This window comes from Brassica napus, chromosome A5 (assembly GCF_020379485.1).
Source record: "Brassica napus cultivar Da-Ae chromosome A5, Da-Ae, whole genome shotgun sequence".
Taxonomy (NCBI): Eukaryota; Viridiplantae; Streptophyta; class Magnoliopsida; order Brassicales; family Brassicaceae; genus Brassica; species Brassica napus.
Window position 1 is genome coordinate 19368455 of NC_063438.1, and position 14528 is coordinate 19382982.

The window sequence follows — 14528 nt, forward strand, 5'->3', positions numbered from 1 at the left end:
GATTTGATGTTTTAGGCTTTGGCATTTCTATATTTAATTTGTCAAAATATACAAAATCTTATAAGTTGATGGAAAAAAGTTTTAATTGGAAAAATTAGTTTATCTTAACTATTATAAATGAAAATTATATGTTACTAACCAGATTCTTATTAAAAGTAAATATCACAAAAATGTTTCAAAACCTTTTTTATAGAGTAATAAAAATGAACCGCATAATAAAACTCTGTTATTAATATTTCCACTATACAGTTAAGACAAGGGTAGTTTGGTAAATAAAGAAACTCCCTTATCTCATTTCAGATCCTCCTTTCTTGCTACCGCCTGCCTATTCAGAGCATCTCCAACCCATAACACTATTATAGTGTCAAAACCACACTATTTTAGTGTAATTTTAGCACTAAAAAAAAGTTCTTCTCCAACCATAACACCAAATTTCACACTAAAAGCTATTTTATAATATTATATGTATTTATAGTTTTATTTTTCATTTATTTAATTGTCTATTTTATTAATAAATTAAGTGAATAGTGTTTTAGTGGGGTGAATAGTGTTTTAGTGTGGTGAATAGTGTCACACCAAATTTGGTGTGAAATTATAGTGTTGCACTAAAATGGTGTGATTTTTAGTGTTGGGTTGGAGAAGGTTTTTGTGTCAAAATCACACTAAAATAGTGTTTTGGAGTTGGGTTGGAGATGGCCTCATAAAAGAGAGAGAGAGACGCAATCTTTTCTACAGGTTTCCTTCTCTCCTCTTCTCCACTTTCTAATTAAAATCTGTATCATTCAATCGCAAAGATTCGATTCATAAAAACCGAACCTTAAATTCATCTTGGAGGAGGGTTTCGTAATCTCTTCTTTTATGGTTTTGATTCCTTGGAATCGATCACAGTTTCTATTCCCGAGTCTGATCCTCTCGCTTCTCATCATTCTAACAATCGAGAAACCCGACCCGGAAGCCATGAGAGTCCACCCAATCCCCAGAAACCTTAACAACACCACCTTGATCCACCACCACCATCGTCGTAACCCGACCCGAGAACCCGGAAAGAATCTGCGTCGTTTACCGCACATCTTCAGCCGCGTTCTTGAGCTTCCGTTAAGGTCCGAAGCAGATGTTGCCGTGGAGGAGAAACACGATTGTTTCAGATTCGTGGCGGAGACGGCGGGTCTCTGCGACGGCGGGGAGATGAGGGCCTACGTGGTGGATATCCATCCGGGTATAACCAAGATCGTTGTGAGGACAAATGGGTTGTCTTTGGGGTTGTCGCTGGACGAGTTGGAGCTCGACATGTGGCGTTTTAGGCTTCCGGAGACGACCAGGCCTGAGCTTGTTACGGTGGTTTGTGTTGATGGGGTTTTGATTGTTACCGTCCCCAAGATGGTTCCAGAGGAGGAAGATGGTGGTTTTCGACAAGGTATGGCAAGTGGGAGGCTTGTTCTTGTTCAGTAATACAGTTTGGTTGTGTAATGATATGATTATTATGTCTTTAAAAAGATTTGCTTTTCGTTTCTTTCATATATTGTTGTTAGCCTTACTTTTTTGTTGGCAATTTAGTTGAAATAAAAAAAAAAAAAGACAGGTTGAGACTTGGTTGATCTCTATCATTATTCTGTACAATGTAACCTCCAACTTGAAGAGAAGTTCAATATTGTAGACTTTAAGGAAACCTATAGTGAAGGAAGATACTCTCTGTAAAAACAGAAACGAGAGAGACTTGTTGAAACGTTTTGTGTCATTCAATGGATAAAAAAAGGTATTGGTACATTGTGCCTCTTGCAGGTTTGCTTGATTTGCATCCGACTTGGGACGTAAGAGCACACAAGCCTTCGGCAAAGAGTTTGTCCGACGTCCACTTGTCCAAGGTCTCCAGCCCTTCCAATAATGTCAAAAACATGGCGACTTTCTCTGACTAGTTAGTAAAGAAAACTTATCTAAAAACTAAAATGGTGACTCTGGTCCCAAATCCAGTGTCAGGAGCTTGCTCCATTGACATTCTTGGGCTCAATTTTAGTCATAAACAAAATCTCACTCCGTGTTGTAGTATAAAGCAGCAAGCTTCTCTTCCTTACTAACACAGGGCAGGCAGGCAGGCGCTTAAGCGGCCCAAATCGCTCTTTCCACAGTACATTCAACATAAGCATACATAAGACTAAAACTCCCAGCCTAAAACAGGTTCAGGATTAAATTAGAAAGAAGCCGCTACATAATAATACAACAAGACAGGCTTAAAGGTAAGATAGTCGAAAGGGCTAACACTTAAGGCCAGATTTGATTTCATCAGAGGAAGAAGCCTTTAAGAGGAGTGAACTTAGAGAGGATCTCTTCTTCACGCTTAAGTGCATTATCCTTCTTACATTCCCATTCATGCTTCTTCGAGTTAGCTGACTGAACTTCCTGCACCACTTTAGGTATCGAGTTCGCCACCATCTTCTGCCCATAGCTAAGATCAACCTTCTCCTTCTCCTTGCTCCCTGTGTACCGCTTCAGCTCATTCCTCCTAGCTTGAAGCTGTGAGATCTGGTCATCAATCTGGCGAATCGCCTCAGAGTTCTCATCTACTTCCATCTGTATACTCCCTAGTTTGTGCCTCAGATCGCTGTACTCGTACTTAAGCGACGCTACTTTAGCTTTGTTAAGCTCAAGCGCAGAGAAGAACAAGTCCGCTTCTTCAATCACACTCTTGTTCTCCTGGAAGACTTCACTGAACTTTGAAATCTCTTCTATAAGCTTCAACCTCACTATCTCTTCAGCGGAGAGGTTTGGATCTTTCCTCAGCTTAGTTGCTAACGCTGCTATCTCCGCAGCGTCCTTGGAGCCAAACAAAGTGGGGAGGTCTTTCTCAAGGAGAGATGAGATCTTCATTCTAGCTTCAGCCCATTCGTACTCTCTCATTGGAGAGCTTGCAGTGACGAGAACAGAGGAAGAAGACTCTCTCGAAGCATCTTTTTGACTCTCATGAAGAAGGTTCTCAAGAGAGTTTAGGTAGCTGTCGAACTCTACAGGGTCAACATCGATAGGCTCGTGTGAGACAGCGAGGACACCGTTCATAGGAGAGACGTAGATGTGAGGGATGGAAACATCTTCTTCTTCCTCAAAGTTAGCTCTGCGTTTCTTTCTCCTACCACCACTAGTGTTTGGTTCACCTTCCTCGTTGAGGTTGTTTAAGTCCACAGCGCCACCGTTCTGGTGGTTTGCAGAGCGTCTTCCGGATTGACGAGATGGTTTTGGTTTGGTGGAGGTTTGAGTTCCAGTGGCGGGAGTTGTGGCTCCTTTCTTCTTCTTGTTGCCACTACCTCGTGGAGTTGGTTTAGGTTTAGGTTCTTCCACAGGGTCATACGTAGGCATTGGATTCCTCTTCCTCTGGCTGTACCTGGAGTTCCCTTCTTTAGCATTCTCATCATTCGGAGCAGCAGCTTCAGTATGTACTTCCTTCGGTGTCTCCTCAAAAAGAGACGCAGCATCAACTACAACAGAAGAAAAGTTGTTACAAACATGAACTTTATAGGGTGATCAAGAACAGCAATGTCTTTACCTTTGTTGGCAGGCTGGAAGAGAGCAGGGATCTTCCAGCTAAACGACGCGAAGAAAGCATCAGCATCCATACCAGGGAAACTCGTTTGGATATAACGAGCGAGAGTGGGTTTGCTTGCGAAAGACTTTGGCACATTCTTCTGTTGAAGCCTTTGAGGTAGAATCAAGAACCTGTCTTGATGAAACCCAGTAGCAGTCACTCTCCTACCGACTCTCCAAGTCCAAACATCGCCAGGGCTTGGCCAATCAACAGGGGCGTAAGGCAGACCTTGACCAGTTGAAAACTGCGGGATAGCTGGAAGTTGGTTGAGATCGGTTTCCCCATGAGTGAAGGAGCTGTTGTGGTCTACGCTTCTCTTTCCATTTTCCTTGGGCTGAAAGGACTCTGGCTCTTCTCTGTTGAAACCGTTGTTCCAGAAGTCGTCCTTCTCTTGCTGAGTGGCGTGGAATGGGTCAGGTTCGGCTTCTCGGTAGGTTGAGAGTGGGACAGGTTCAGTGTCAAACCTGCATGTAAAGTAGCTGAAGATAAGTGTGATAGAAACAAGCACATGGGGCTCTAAATCAAGCAGACCTCAAAAACCACACATCATTAGCCTTCTCAAACTATATATGATAAGGAACAAATCTACTATAGAGACTCTCTAGACACACACATACACACAATCGGTCAACCCTAAAGACACAACCTTTCTATTTGTAGCAGCATTTAGTATAAAAACCCTAACTTTTGCTCAATCCCAAGTTTCACAACATTCTCAGAGACAACATTGTTCAACAGACTATAATCTTTGATAGTCTAAACACAATAACGGAATTGTTATAGACAGATAGATATTTGGTCTAAAAGAGGGAGACTTGTTTAAATTTCCGACATAACTCAGTACAAGATTCTTGTTTGTTCAAGGAACTAGCTCAGAGATTTACATACAAGAGATAACAAAACAAAGAAAAAACAGAACCGCTAATTATAAGTTGGTTATAAAGAAGAGAATTACCCAGGAGGAGTTTGACCGATCTGTTGTTGATGAATATCAATCGAAGAATAAAATGGAGCAGACATGCCCACCTCTAAACCCTAATTTCCTTCCTGCACAAGAGATACACCCAACCCAGTTAAGAAAAAAAAGAAAATTCAGAATGAAAATTTACGATGGAAGCATGAAAGTTAAGAGCTTTGTGTGGTTGTAAAGAAGAACGTACGTTTTTTAGAGGCAGATCTAAAGCTTATCTCGGTCTCTCTGTCTCCGTTTCCTCTGATTTATCTTTTCACCATGGAGAGGAGAGATGTGGTTTAGTCTTCAAACTGAACTGCAACTAATAATCAAGGGGAATTGACAATTATGCCATTGATGTGGGTTCTGTCCTTTTCTCGAAAGTGAAAAAAATCTTTGCCTTTGATGTCAACTATGGTAAGGCATTGCACCCAGTTTCTTTGGTCAGGTTTTCAAGTCTTCTGTTTGTACCGTTTCTAGTGCCAAAGACAAAAGTCTTTTTTCTTTTTTTTAGAAAAAGATACAACGAAGAAAACTTTATAGCTTTATTAAAAATAAATAAACGAAACCATTTTTTGCTGAATGGGTGTGTAAATAGATGAGTTATATGAATATGGATCATTATGGGTTAATTAATATGCCATTTCTTTGAAGGAAAAAAAAAACAAAAAATAGGCCATTTTCTTGTCCAGTCAGATGATGATAAATGCTATAGGTATCATCCAAAAATACAAGACGTTCTATTAGTTTCAGATTTGTTTCCAAAATTTATAAGAATTATTTGTTGGCCAGAGAGAGTATTTAGTTCTTTTTTTTTATATAGATCTATGCATATTTAGAATAAGTATATTCAAACACCTTCAATGGCTATAATGTTATAGAAAAATAACGTAAAAATCATGATGAAGAAAGAGAGTTGTTATTCATACACAAACACAACTCTAGATAATACAAACCTAATTTCATTATCCCTTCTTACCACCATCGGTGATCCACTGCTGAGCTTCTTTCTGGTGAGAATCAGCTGAGAGATCCATCTCTTGCGCTTTCTTCCCATCCCTTATCTGAAGATTCTTCTGTCTTAAAAAATTCAAGTGAATCAGCTGCATACTAGGTGAATATCTTACATATTCCACATTCTGGATGAAGAATCAACGTGTACTTGAGTTCTTCAACACGGCATATGGCATGCATGTGGATGATTTGTTTGATGCTTATTTCTTTTTTAGAGTCCACCAGCCACTTCTCTTCCAGAAAGTTTAACTGTTCCAGTTTGGATGGTCTTTTAAGACATTTAAACCCGCCTTAACTCTGTACTAGGAATGATGCATACTGATTTAGTATTAGGAGAATCCATGCTCACAGATTAACAAAAAAAAAAGTAGTTTGTGTGTGAAGCCAAGGTCAAGGTTGAAATTGAGTTGGATAAAACACACTATAAAAATGTTGTAGATGATAAAAAGGATAATATATATTACATTCTAGATAAGAATTTACTTGAAATCTTCAGAGGTTCATGTCCATGATCTTGCCTCCAAGTTATTTCTACATATTCCACCATTGAGGCTGTCCTAGCTGAGGTATATGTGTCCTCTAATTATTTAGTTGCTTCAGAAAATGACACTACTGTCATCTCAAGTTTAGTCTGTCATCTCAAATTTAGTCTCTTTTTTTTTGATCAAATTTAGAGGACACATATACCTCATGATAAATATTGCCATCTTCCATCAATTTTATGGCAATATTGATCAATTTTTATGGCAATATTGATCAATTGATAGAAGATGGCAATATTGATCAATTTACAGAGATGGAAGATGGCAATATTGATAGAAGTTATGACCATGAGCGCAATTGATAGAAGTTATCGATTGTCTCTGTCTCTTTTCATATTTCAGTTCATGTATCTAGTGAGTCTAATCTGACTCCAAAAATAGTCAACCATGTGTATAATGCCTCCTTTGATGATTCAGTAATTACATGAGTAAACTCAACTATAGTCTTACATGCCTTGACAACAAAACAATCAAACGACTGACTTGGATATCACAAGCAAGCAACAATAGGAGTAAAGAGGATTTGGAACTCGTCAAAGAGCATCAAAAGAAACACGGGAACCATTGGAAAACTCTTGCGGATGCGATGGGAACCAGATGGTGCGTCATATCGGTTTACCTGGAACCAAAACATTTGCAGAACAAGTTGAGATTATTTCTCAAAGGTATTGCCCGGACATAGCTGAAGACAGAGAAGATTTCGACAACATGCCCTATGAAGATTAGTGAAAGGAGATCAACAATATCTTATATTTGATAGGATTTGGGTGTTTAAGTCTCGAGGATATTTTATAACTGTTTGGAACCTTGATTTTGTATTAGTCTGAACATGTATTTAAGGGTAAGAAGCAAAAAAGAATTGACTCAGAATCACATGTCTGTCACACCTAAATGTCGGTAGGTGTTGTTGTTTGGACCTTTTGTTGTAGAGTTCTTTCACAGTAACAATAGTGAGCTGACCTGTGTTAATACTCTACGTTTTCTTGTAGTGAAGGGATAATCAAACCATCTTATACCTTGTAAGATGAAGGAAACACCAGTGAGACTGTAACAGTCATACAAAAAGTGGTGATGAAGTATCTAACCAGTTAAATTTGAAACTGGATTACATAAGGCGAAACTGTTTATCAGAATTACGAATGCTTACATTTCAAGTAAACATAAACTTGGATTCATATATTCTATAATGTCTGATTAATCACATCATGTCATCCGCCAAATTTTCATATTTGTATCTTACATTATACAAAAAGGACAATCAAATAGTCCACCCAAACTAATTAATCCATTCAAACTGTAGATATCTTTGGCTTAATGATGACTCCCACGCAAACAGATCTCTTCATGAAGTATCATCAATTGTTCAGCTACCTAACCAATCACACGATCACAAATTAAGTTTACAAGTAAATAATCACAATTTTAAATATAACAAATGAAAATAGGGACCTCTTCAATGCTGCCATCTTCCATCTCTGTGTTGAAAGAAAGAAGCAAGCTCTCATGTAGAAAACTCTCTATCTCATCCACCGTTATCACTGCGCTCATGATCATAACTTCTATCACTACCTCGACCATTTCAAGAATAATCTAAAGAAGGTAAATCAAATACGAACCATTTGTTTGAGACAAGAGATGAAAAAGATCGTGCGCAAGCTCTTGAGATTTCTCGAGAGAATCATGGCCTCCCCACTTATTCTTCACGGCCATCTGAAGCCCGCCCCACCGCGAAAGAAGCTCTCCGATGCCTATCCGGAGATCAGAGTCCTCCTCGCAGGCCATAGGACGCACGTGCTTGTGATGATACGTGGCCGAGAGCACGTGAGGGTTGAACGTTTTTCCACCGGCTCCCATATCTCTGGCCGGAGAACCAAAAAGGGTAAAATCTTTCCGGCCGAAGACAAATGGTTCTTCCGCCTTATTGCTCCGTGTTTAGCGGAGAACAGATGCCGGAAGATTTTGCTTATGGGAACCCAAAGAGAAAGAAAATTGAAAAGTCTAATGAAACGTTGTGTTGTTGTATAGATGTTTTCCTAAAATGGAAAAGACCAAAAAAGGAGAGAGATCCGACAAGCATGGGAGAGTTGTTTGAGTTTGCCAAACCGACAAATATTTGTTTTTTGACTTCAGACATATTGGTTGACTTCTGTTTCAACCTTTTCTTGTTGTGATCTTGTCTTCAATCGGACAACGTGTCCGTTCCTGGACGACACACTTGTTAATAATGTTGGAAGATTGCAAGAATAGGTTATAGTAGTGTCACAAAAAAAAAAGGTTATAGTAGTTCTCAATCGGTCTGATTCTTCATCTATGCTTTATCATCATGCTATAAACTTGGAAATTTGACACGTATATCCCATAGGCTTGTCATTGACAAGTGTCAAAGCCTTACAGTGTTGGTCCCACAACTCATGTGCCTCTTTTTAAACTCCCTTCTCTCAACGAGCTGTTGTAACTTGTAGCACACAAACAAAAGATCAGAGAGAGATGAGCCAACAAGAGCAACCACGTAGGCCACAAGAGCCGGTGAAATACGGCGACGTTTTCGAAGTCTCCGGGGAACTAGCAGATAAGACCGTAGCGCCTGAGGATGCAAACATGATGCAAGCAGCCGAGACGCGCGTCTTCGGACACACTCAAAAAGGCGGTACAGCCGCCGTCATGCAGTCTGCAGCCACTGCCAACAAACGTGGTGGCTTCGTCCAACAAGGTGACGCAACCGACGTCGCGGCTGAACATGGCGTCACCGTGGCGCAAACAGACGTCCCTGGTGCACGTGTCACTACAGAATTCGTCGGTGGACAGGTCACAAGGGATCATTTTCAGGACTATTATATTTTTTTTTTCATTTATCTTATGTGACGATGAAGATTGTTTATTATTGTTAGGTCGTTGGACAATTCGTGGAGCCGATGCCTGTGGGGACTACTGCGGCTACAGACGCTGAAACGTTGGGATTGAATTTGCAAAGTGCGATAACAATAGGAGAAGCATTGGAGGCAGCTGTACAAACCGCTGGAAACAAACCGGTGGACCAGAGCGATGCAGCAGCGATCCAAGCGGCGGAGGTTCGAGCTTCTGGAACCAGCGTCATTGCTCCCGGTGGAATAGCCGCTTCAGCTCAATCCGCAGCGATTCACAACGCTACTGTGGACCGTGACGAGGAGAAAATCAAGCTAGTTGATGTTTTGGCGGTTAAACACCAATCTTCAAAACATTTTACAGCGTCTAAGTTTCTTAGACAGTGTGTTAATGTTTTTTGAGGTGGATTTGTAGGGTGCTACGGGGAAGCTACGGGCGGATAAAGCTGTGACGAGGCAGGATGCAGAGGGTGTGGTGAGCGCTGAGCTGAGGAACAACCCTAACTTGACTACTCATCCAGGTGGTGTGGCAGCTTCTGTCACCGCTGCGGCTAGGCTTAACGAGAAGGCGGATATATGATAAAGATGGTTTTTAATAAAGCTTCTCTTAGGAAACTTGTGATGTAAAATTATGTTTTGGTTCTGTTGTTCAAAGATAATGTTAAAGGGGTTCCAAACATGGAGAGACTTTCATGTTGAAACTAAAGCTTCTCTATAACTCTATAAGCAAAAACTGATCTATAAATGGCACTTCTCCAGTCTACTGAGTTTTGTAACAAGCCAAAACATTGTTCTCCAGAGAAACGTAGCAAAACACCATTAAAAGAAGATACAAAGAGTAAAGGGAGAAACTTTCACTGGCTGGAACTGGCAGCAGCAGCGCCAACAAGAACACCTTGAGCATTACCTTCCTTTTTCTTATCACCTTCTTCCTTATTAGGATCGTCCTGCTTCCTAAGCCTGATCTGATACTTAGCTTCAAACTCGGTCATATCTTTCTTCTTCTTCTCCAACGTCTCGTAAAGCTTCCTCACAACCTCCTCGAGGCCTTCCTTGTTGCGCTGGACAGCAGGGAGCACCTCTCTGACGGTTCTCTCCACGAGAACGCCTCCTATCATGCGGAAGCATTTCCTAGATTGGTCGAGAGGCTGGATGGCGTTGATGACGAGAGAGTGCTCGCTGACTTGCATCTCGAGATCCGTAATGTTGGAATAGATCTGGCTTAGCTCTGATCTCATGGCCTCGTAGATGTTCAGAACTGCTTGCTCGTTCGGTGGTTCTCTCAATCCGCCGCCCGCCATTGCTTCACTACTATTATATCAAAATCAAGATCACACCATCTTATGGAATCAGTTCAAGAACATGACAAGTAATACTTCTAATGCATCTGCATCGAACTCAAATATGCACACAATAAATGTATTTTATGCAAACAGAAGCAATCTACATCCAAATAATAAAATACATATAGCTCGAAACTAGGGTTTCGACGCCACTGATTTCAACTGGATTCCATATCTAGGAGCTGTTTGGTTCGACTAGTCTAGGTTTAATTTTCTGGGAACATCGAAGAAGCTTGATATTTTTGAACTAGATCCTGGTTTACTTTTGAGATCTATATCAGATACAAACCTTGTCGGCACTAGAAAGTAAAAGAAAAAGATAACAGGAAACTTACCTTTTAGAAACGAAACCACAGGAGGAAGAACGTAGAAGCTTTGCTAAAGGGAAGAGCAGATCGGGAGAGAAGTCGGCGCAGAGAGTGAGGAAGAAGAAGAACAAGCCCGGGCTGGGTTTACTACATAAATTGAACCGGTTTTAAGACTTAAATCGTACCGGTTTTGTGATACTATGATTAAGCAAACCGGTTAATGAATGACAAGGACTTTTGAATGTTGAGAACATGGTATAATTAATAATCATTTGTTTCAAAAAAAAAGGAAAATTAATAATCATTCACTTTGAAAATGTGAAAACTGTTGAGAATAATATATAACTGAGAGAAATTTTTTGTATATATTATTGTTGTATAATGATTTAAAAGGATAAAATAAAATTGAGATATGATGTGAGAGAGAGAAAGAGAGAGATATGAGTGATTTGATTTGTATTTCTTCCTATTGTTTCACGTTACAAACCAAAAGAAAGGAGTGTTATTTATAGCAAACCAACAAAGAAAAAGACAAAAGTACAAATATGACATATGGAGGATGATGATGCACAAGTTACTTTGTCTAAGGACAAATGTCCAATACGTGTAGAAAGATGGAGAAGCATTATCTTTAACACTCCCCCTTGATTTTCCATCTTGTATTACGTAGTGCCTCGTTAAAAACCTAGTCATGGAAAAACCCATTTGGACAAAAACCATGATAAGGGAAAAAAGAGTACACTGTCGTAATCTCTCTCTGAGAATAATGGACATAGCTTTTTCTTCACAAGTCACGCAAATGTCGCATTCCAATACCGTAGACATCTTTTCGGAATGTTGTAGTCGGAAGAGCTTTGGTGAACAAGTCAGCTCGATTTTCGCATGACTGTACATACTCGATGTCCACTTCTTTATTTTTCTCGAGTTCCCGTATGTACGAGAAAAATCTTGGAGGGATGTGCTTTGTTCTGTCGCTCTTGATATAGCTTTCTTTAAGTTGAGCAACACAAGCCGAATTGTGTTCAAATATTTTCGTCGGCTTTTTCTCGTTGACTATTCCGCTTGATTCTTGTATATGGTGATTCATTGACTGAAGCCACACACATTCTCGACATGCTTCGTGAAGCGCAATAGTTTCTGCATAATTTAAAGATGTCGCAACTAGAGTTTGTTTCTGGGACCGCCAAGAGATCGCGGTTCCACCAATTGTAAAAACATAGCCGGTTTGCGATCGAGCTTTATGAGGATCTGATAAGTATCATGCATCTGCAAAATCAACCATACCAAACTCGGGTTTTCTAAAATACATTAACCCTAAATCAACTGTACCTTGAAGGTAACGGAATAAATGTTTTATTCCATCCCAATGCCTGCGAGTAGGAGCAGAACTATATATCGCCAGTAGATTAGTAGCAAAAGCTATATCTGGTCTGGTACAGTTTGCAAGATATAACAGCCCACCGATAGCACTCATATAAGGTACTTCTGGACCTAATATCTTCTCGTTATCTTCGCAGGGCCTAAAAGGATCACTCTCAACATTGAGAGTTCTACCAATCATTGGAGTACTCAAAGGAGTCGCTTTGTCTATACGAAAGTGTTTCAATAACCTTTTCGTATAGTTTGATTGATGCACAAATAATCCTTCTCGGAGATGCTCTATCTGGAGCCCAAGACAAAACTTTGTCTTGCCGAGATCTTTCATTTCAAACTCCTCTTTCATATGAGTTCGAGCATCATCAACCTCCTTTTGAGTTCCAATTATGTTCAGGTCATCTACATATACAGAAATGATCACAAATCCAGATGACGATTTCATTATAAAAACGCATGGACATATCGCATTATTAACATATCTTTTACTCAAAAGATATTCACTTAAGTGATTGTACCACATGCGTCCGGATTGCTTTAATCTGTAAAGTGATTGCTGTAACTTGACCGAACAAATCTCCCTGGATTTTTCTTTCAATGCCCCTGGCATTTTCAATCCCTCAGGGAGTTTCATATATATATATCAATATCCAACGATCCATACAAATATGCAGTCACAACGTACATGAGATGCATTTCAAGATTTTTAGACGCCGTTAGGCTCATCAAAAATCTAAACGTAATTGCATCCATTACCGGGGAATACGTTTCCTCAAAATCAATTCCTGGTCTCTGAGAAAAACATTGGGCAACTAATCGGGCTTTATATCGTGTTACTTCATAATTCTCATTTACTTTTCTCACGAATACCCACTTATACCCAACATGATTTATATTCTCAGGCGTTATGACTATAGGTCCAAAGACATTTCTTTTATTCAGGGAGAGTAATTCAATTTGAATGGCCTTCTTCCACTCTTCCCAATCATGTCTTTTTTGACATTCTAAAATGGACCTTGGATCGGGATCATCATTTTCATGATCGATCTCTTTGGACACAGAAAAGGAGAACATTCCATCAACATCTTTTATCTTATTTTTGATCCATATTTTTTCATCTCGGGCATAGTTGATAGAAATCTCATACTTTTCTGTTCCCTTCTCGTCATCTGGACCATCTTTATATATGCATTCTTTCAGACATTTTTCAGTATCAGGTTCTTCTAGAACCTTTTCATTTATGTCTTCTTTCAGACATCTTTCAATATCAGGTTCTTCTAGATCCTTACTTTGTTCATCCAATTTCTTTTTCTTTCGGGGATTTTTATCTTTAGAACCCGCTGGCCTCCCCCTTTTTAACTGAACCCTAAGTTCATTCATTTTATTTCCATCAGTTTGTTCTTTAGGAACATCAACTCTTGATGGAACATTTTCAGCGGGTATACATGACTTCGTCACCCTTCTTGTATCTGCGAACGCATCTGGTAACTGGTTTGCCAAATTATGCAAATGCACAATTTTCTGAACTTCCAGTTCTCTTTGATTCGTAGGGGGATCAAGGTGTAACAACAATGGTGTACACCATGTAATCTCTTGAGGAATTTTACCAATTCCTCCCCCTAACGCTGGAAATTCATCCTCATTAAAATGGCAATCGGCAAATCGTGCTGTAAACATATCACCAGTTACTGGTTCCAGATATCTTATTATACTTGGTGACGTATAACCCACATATATTCTCAATCTCCTTTGCGGGCCCATTTTTGTTCTTTGTGGCGGTGCTATCGGAACATAGACCGCACACCCAAAGACACGAAGATGGGATACATCTGGCTCTTGCCCAGATGCCAATTGTAAAGGAGAGTACTTATGATATGCACTCGGTCTTAGCCGAACCAGTGCATCCGCATGCAATATAGCATGACCCCATACAGAAATTGGGAGCTTTGTTCTCAAGACTAACGGTCTTGTAATCAACTGCAACCGTTTTATCAATGACTCGGCCATGCCATTTTGTGTATGCACATGGGGAACTGGATGCTCCACATCAATCCCCATTGACATACAATAATCATCAAAGGCTTGCGATGTAAATTCACCAGCATTATCAAGCCTTACTTTCTTAATGGCATACTCTGAGAACTGCGTTCTCAGCTTTATTATCTGGGCAATGAACTTTGCGAAAGCCGTATTTCGTGTCGTCAAAAGAGACACACTTGACCATCTACTAGATGCGTCAATCAATACCATGAAATACTTAAACGGCCCGCACGGTGGGTGGATCGGCCCACATATATCACCATGTATTCTTTCTAAAAACATTGGTGATTCATTGCCTACTTTTGCTGGTGATGGCAGAGTTATAAGCTTTCCTTGAGAACATGCATTACATGTAAACTCGCCTGTTTGCAAAATTTTCCGTTTTACAACGGATGGCCATTCGAATTTTGCACTATCTTTCTCATCATGACTGAACCAGGATGTCCTAGCCTTTCATGCCATATTTTAAATGTATCAGTAAACTTCATGTTTACCACGGCATAAGACTCAGTCATGGTTATTT

General features: G+C 39.9%; 6 protein-coding genes across 8 annotated transcripts; 2 read left to right on the forward strand and 4 right to left on the reverse strand.

The window, feature by feature from the left end:
• The first annotated feature begins 209 nt into the window (after positions 1–209).
• On the forward strand, positions 210–1589 carry LOC125608773. Its single transcript, XM_048779252.1, has one exon. It carries the CDS (start codon positions 859–861, stop codon positions 1447–1449), a length of 591 nt encoding a protein of 196 aa, XP_048635209.1. The 5' UTR covers positions 210–858; the 3' UTR covers positions 1450–1589.
• A 487-nt stretch (positions 1590–2076) lies between these two features.
• LOC106383977 lies at positions 2077–4966 on the reverse strand. Of its 2 annotated transcripts, none has more exons than XM_048779251.1 (4): positions 4732–4966; positions 4527–4614; positions 3533–4035; positions 2077–3464 (listed from the first exon to the last, which is right to left on the reverse strand). In XM_048779251.1, exons 2-4 carry the CDS (start codon positions 4589–4591, stop codon positions 2278–2280), a joined length of 1755 nt encoding a protein of 584 aa, XP_048635208.1. In that variant the 5' UTR covers positions 4592–4614; positions 4732–4966; the 3' UTR covers positions 2077–2277. The 2 variants fall into 2 exon arrangements, with proteins under 2 accessions (XP_048635208.1, XP_048635207.1); XM_048779250.1 differs by having other exon boundaries at positions 4527–4618; positions 4732–4962.
• Positions 4967–6394: 1428 nt separating this feature from the next.
• LOC125608775 (pre-rRNA-processing protein TSR2 homolog) lies at positions 6395–8192 on the reverse strand. Its single transcript, XM_048779256.1, has 3 exons — positions 7696–8192; positions 7529–7617; positions 6395–7450 (listed from the first exon to the last, which is right to left on the reverse strand). Exons 1-3 carry the CDS (start codon positions 7931–7933, stop codon positions 7391–7393), a joined length of 387 nt encoding a protein of 128 aa, XP_048635213.1. The 5' UTR covers positions 7934–8192; the 3' UTR covers positions 6395–7390.
• Positions 8193–8392: 200 nt separating this feature from the next.
• On the forward strand, positions 8393–9636 carry LOC125608774 (late embryogenesis abundant protein 31-like). Its single transcript, XM_048779253.1, has 3 exons — positions 8393–8884; positions 8968–9273; positions 9356–9636. Exons 1-3 carry the CDS (start codon positions 8567–8569, stop codon positions 9518–9520), a joined length of 789 nt encoding a protein of 262 aa, XP_048635210.1. The 5' UTR covers positions 8393–8566; the 3' UTR covers positions 9521–9636.
• Positions 9637–9661: 25 nt separating this feature from the next.
• Positions 9662–11072, reverse strand: LOC125575055 (probable prefoldin subunit 2). Of its 2 annotated transcripts, none has more exons than XM_048779254.1 (2): positions 10619–11072; positions 9662–10251 (listed from the first exon to the last, which is right to left on the reverse strand). In XM_048779254.1, the coding sequence occupies exon 2, from the start codon at positions 10239–10241 to the stop codon at positions 9795–9797; it is 447 nt and encodes a 148-aa protein (XP_048635211.1). In that variant the 5' UTR covers positions 10242–10251; positions 10619–11072; the 3' UTR covers positions 9662–9794. The 2 variants fall into 2 exon arrangements, with proteins under 2 accessions (XP_048635211.1, XP_048635212.1); XM_048779255.1 differs by having other exon boundaries at positions 9662–10248; positions 10619–10786.
• Positions 11073–11375: 303 nt separating this feature from the next.
• LOC125608654 (secreted RxLR effector protein 161-like) lies at positions 11376–12152 on the reverse strand. The gene is made up of 2 exons (XM_048779089.1): positions 11921–12152; positions 11376–11728 (listed from the first exon to the last, which is right to left on the reverse strand). Exons 1-2 carry the CDS (start codon positions 12150–12152, stop codon positions 11376–11378), a joined length of 585 nt encoding a protein of 194 aa, XP_048635046.1.
• Positions 12153–14528: the final 2376 nt, after the last annotated feature.

What these genes read in the sequence shown, in the direction of transcription:
- LOC125608773 (XM_048779252.1), top strand. Translation starts at nt 859, where the DNA reads ATGGTTTTGATTCCTTGGAATCGATCACAGTTTCTATTCCCGAGTCTG.
- LOC106383977 (XM_048779251.1), bottom strand. Translation starts at nt 4,591, where the DNA reads ATGTCTGCTCCATTTTATTCTTCGATTGATATTCATCAACAACAGATC. An exon ending in ATCGGTCAAACTCCTCCTGG is followed by an intron (nt 4,036 to 4,526) that starts GTAATTCTCTTC and finishes CTTTACATGCAG; the next exon opens with GTTTGACACTGAACCTGTCC. An exon ending in CTTCCAGCCTGCCAACAAAG is followed by an intron (nt 3,465 to 3,532) that starts GTAAAGACATTG and finishes CTTCTGTTGTAG; the next exon opens with TTGATGCTGCGTCTCTTTTT.
- LOC125608775 (XM_048779256.1), bottom strand. Translation starts at nt 7,933, where the DNA reads ATGGGAGCCGGTGGAAAAACGTTCAACCCTCACGTGCTCTCGGCCACG. An exon ending in TCTCTTGTCTCAAACAAATG is followed by an intron (nt 7,618 to 7,695) that starts GTTCGTATTTGA and finishes TCATGAGCGCAG; the next exon opens with TGATAACGGTGGATGAGATA. An exon ending in AAGATGGCAGCATTGAAGAG is followed by an intron (nt 7,451 to 7,528) that starts GTCCCTATTTTC and finishes GTGATTGGTTAG; the next exon opens with GTAGCTGAACAATTGATGAT.
- LOC125608774 (XM_048779253.1), top strand. Translation starts at nt 8,567, where the DNA reads ATGAGCCAACAAGAGCAACCACGTAGGCCACAAGAGCCGGTGAAATAC. An exon ending in CAGAATTCGTCGGTGGACAG is followed by an intron (nt 8,885 to 8,967) that starts GTCACAAGGGAT and finishes TATTATTGTTAG; the next exon opens with GTCGTTGGACAATTCGTGGA. An exon ending in AGCTAGTTGATGTTTTGGCG is followed by an intron (nt 9,274 to 9,355) that starts GTTAAACACCAA and finishes GTGGATTTGTAG; the next exon opens with GGTGCTACGGGGAAGCTACG.
- LOC125575055 (XM_048779254.1), bottom strand. Translation starts at nt 10,241, where the DNA reads ATGGCGGGCGGCGGATTGAGAGAACCACCGAACGAGCAAGCAGTTCTG.
- LOC125608654 (XM_048779089.1), bottom strand. Translation starts at nt 12,152, where the DNA reads ATGATTGGTAGAACTCTCAATGTTGAGAGTGATCCTTTTAGGCCCTGC. An exon ending in TTTATTCCGTTACCTTCAAG is followed by an intron (nt 11,729 to 11,920) that starts GTACAGTTGATT and finishes TAAATTATGCAG; the next exon opens with AAACTATTGCGCTTCACGAA.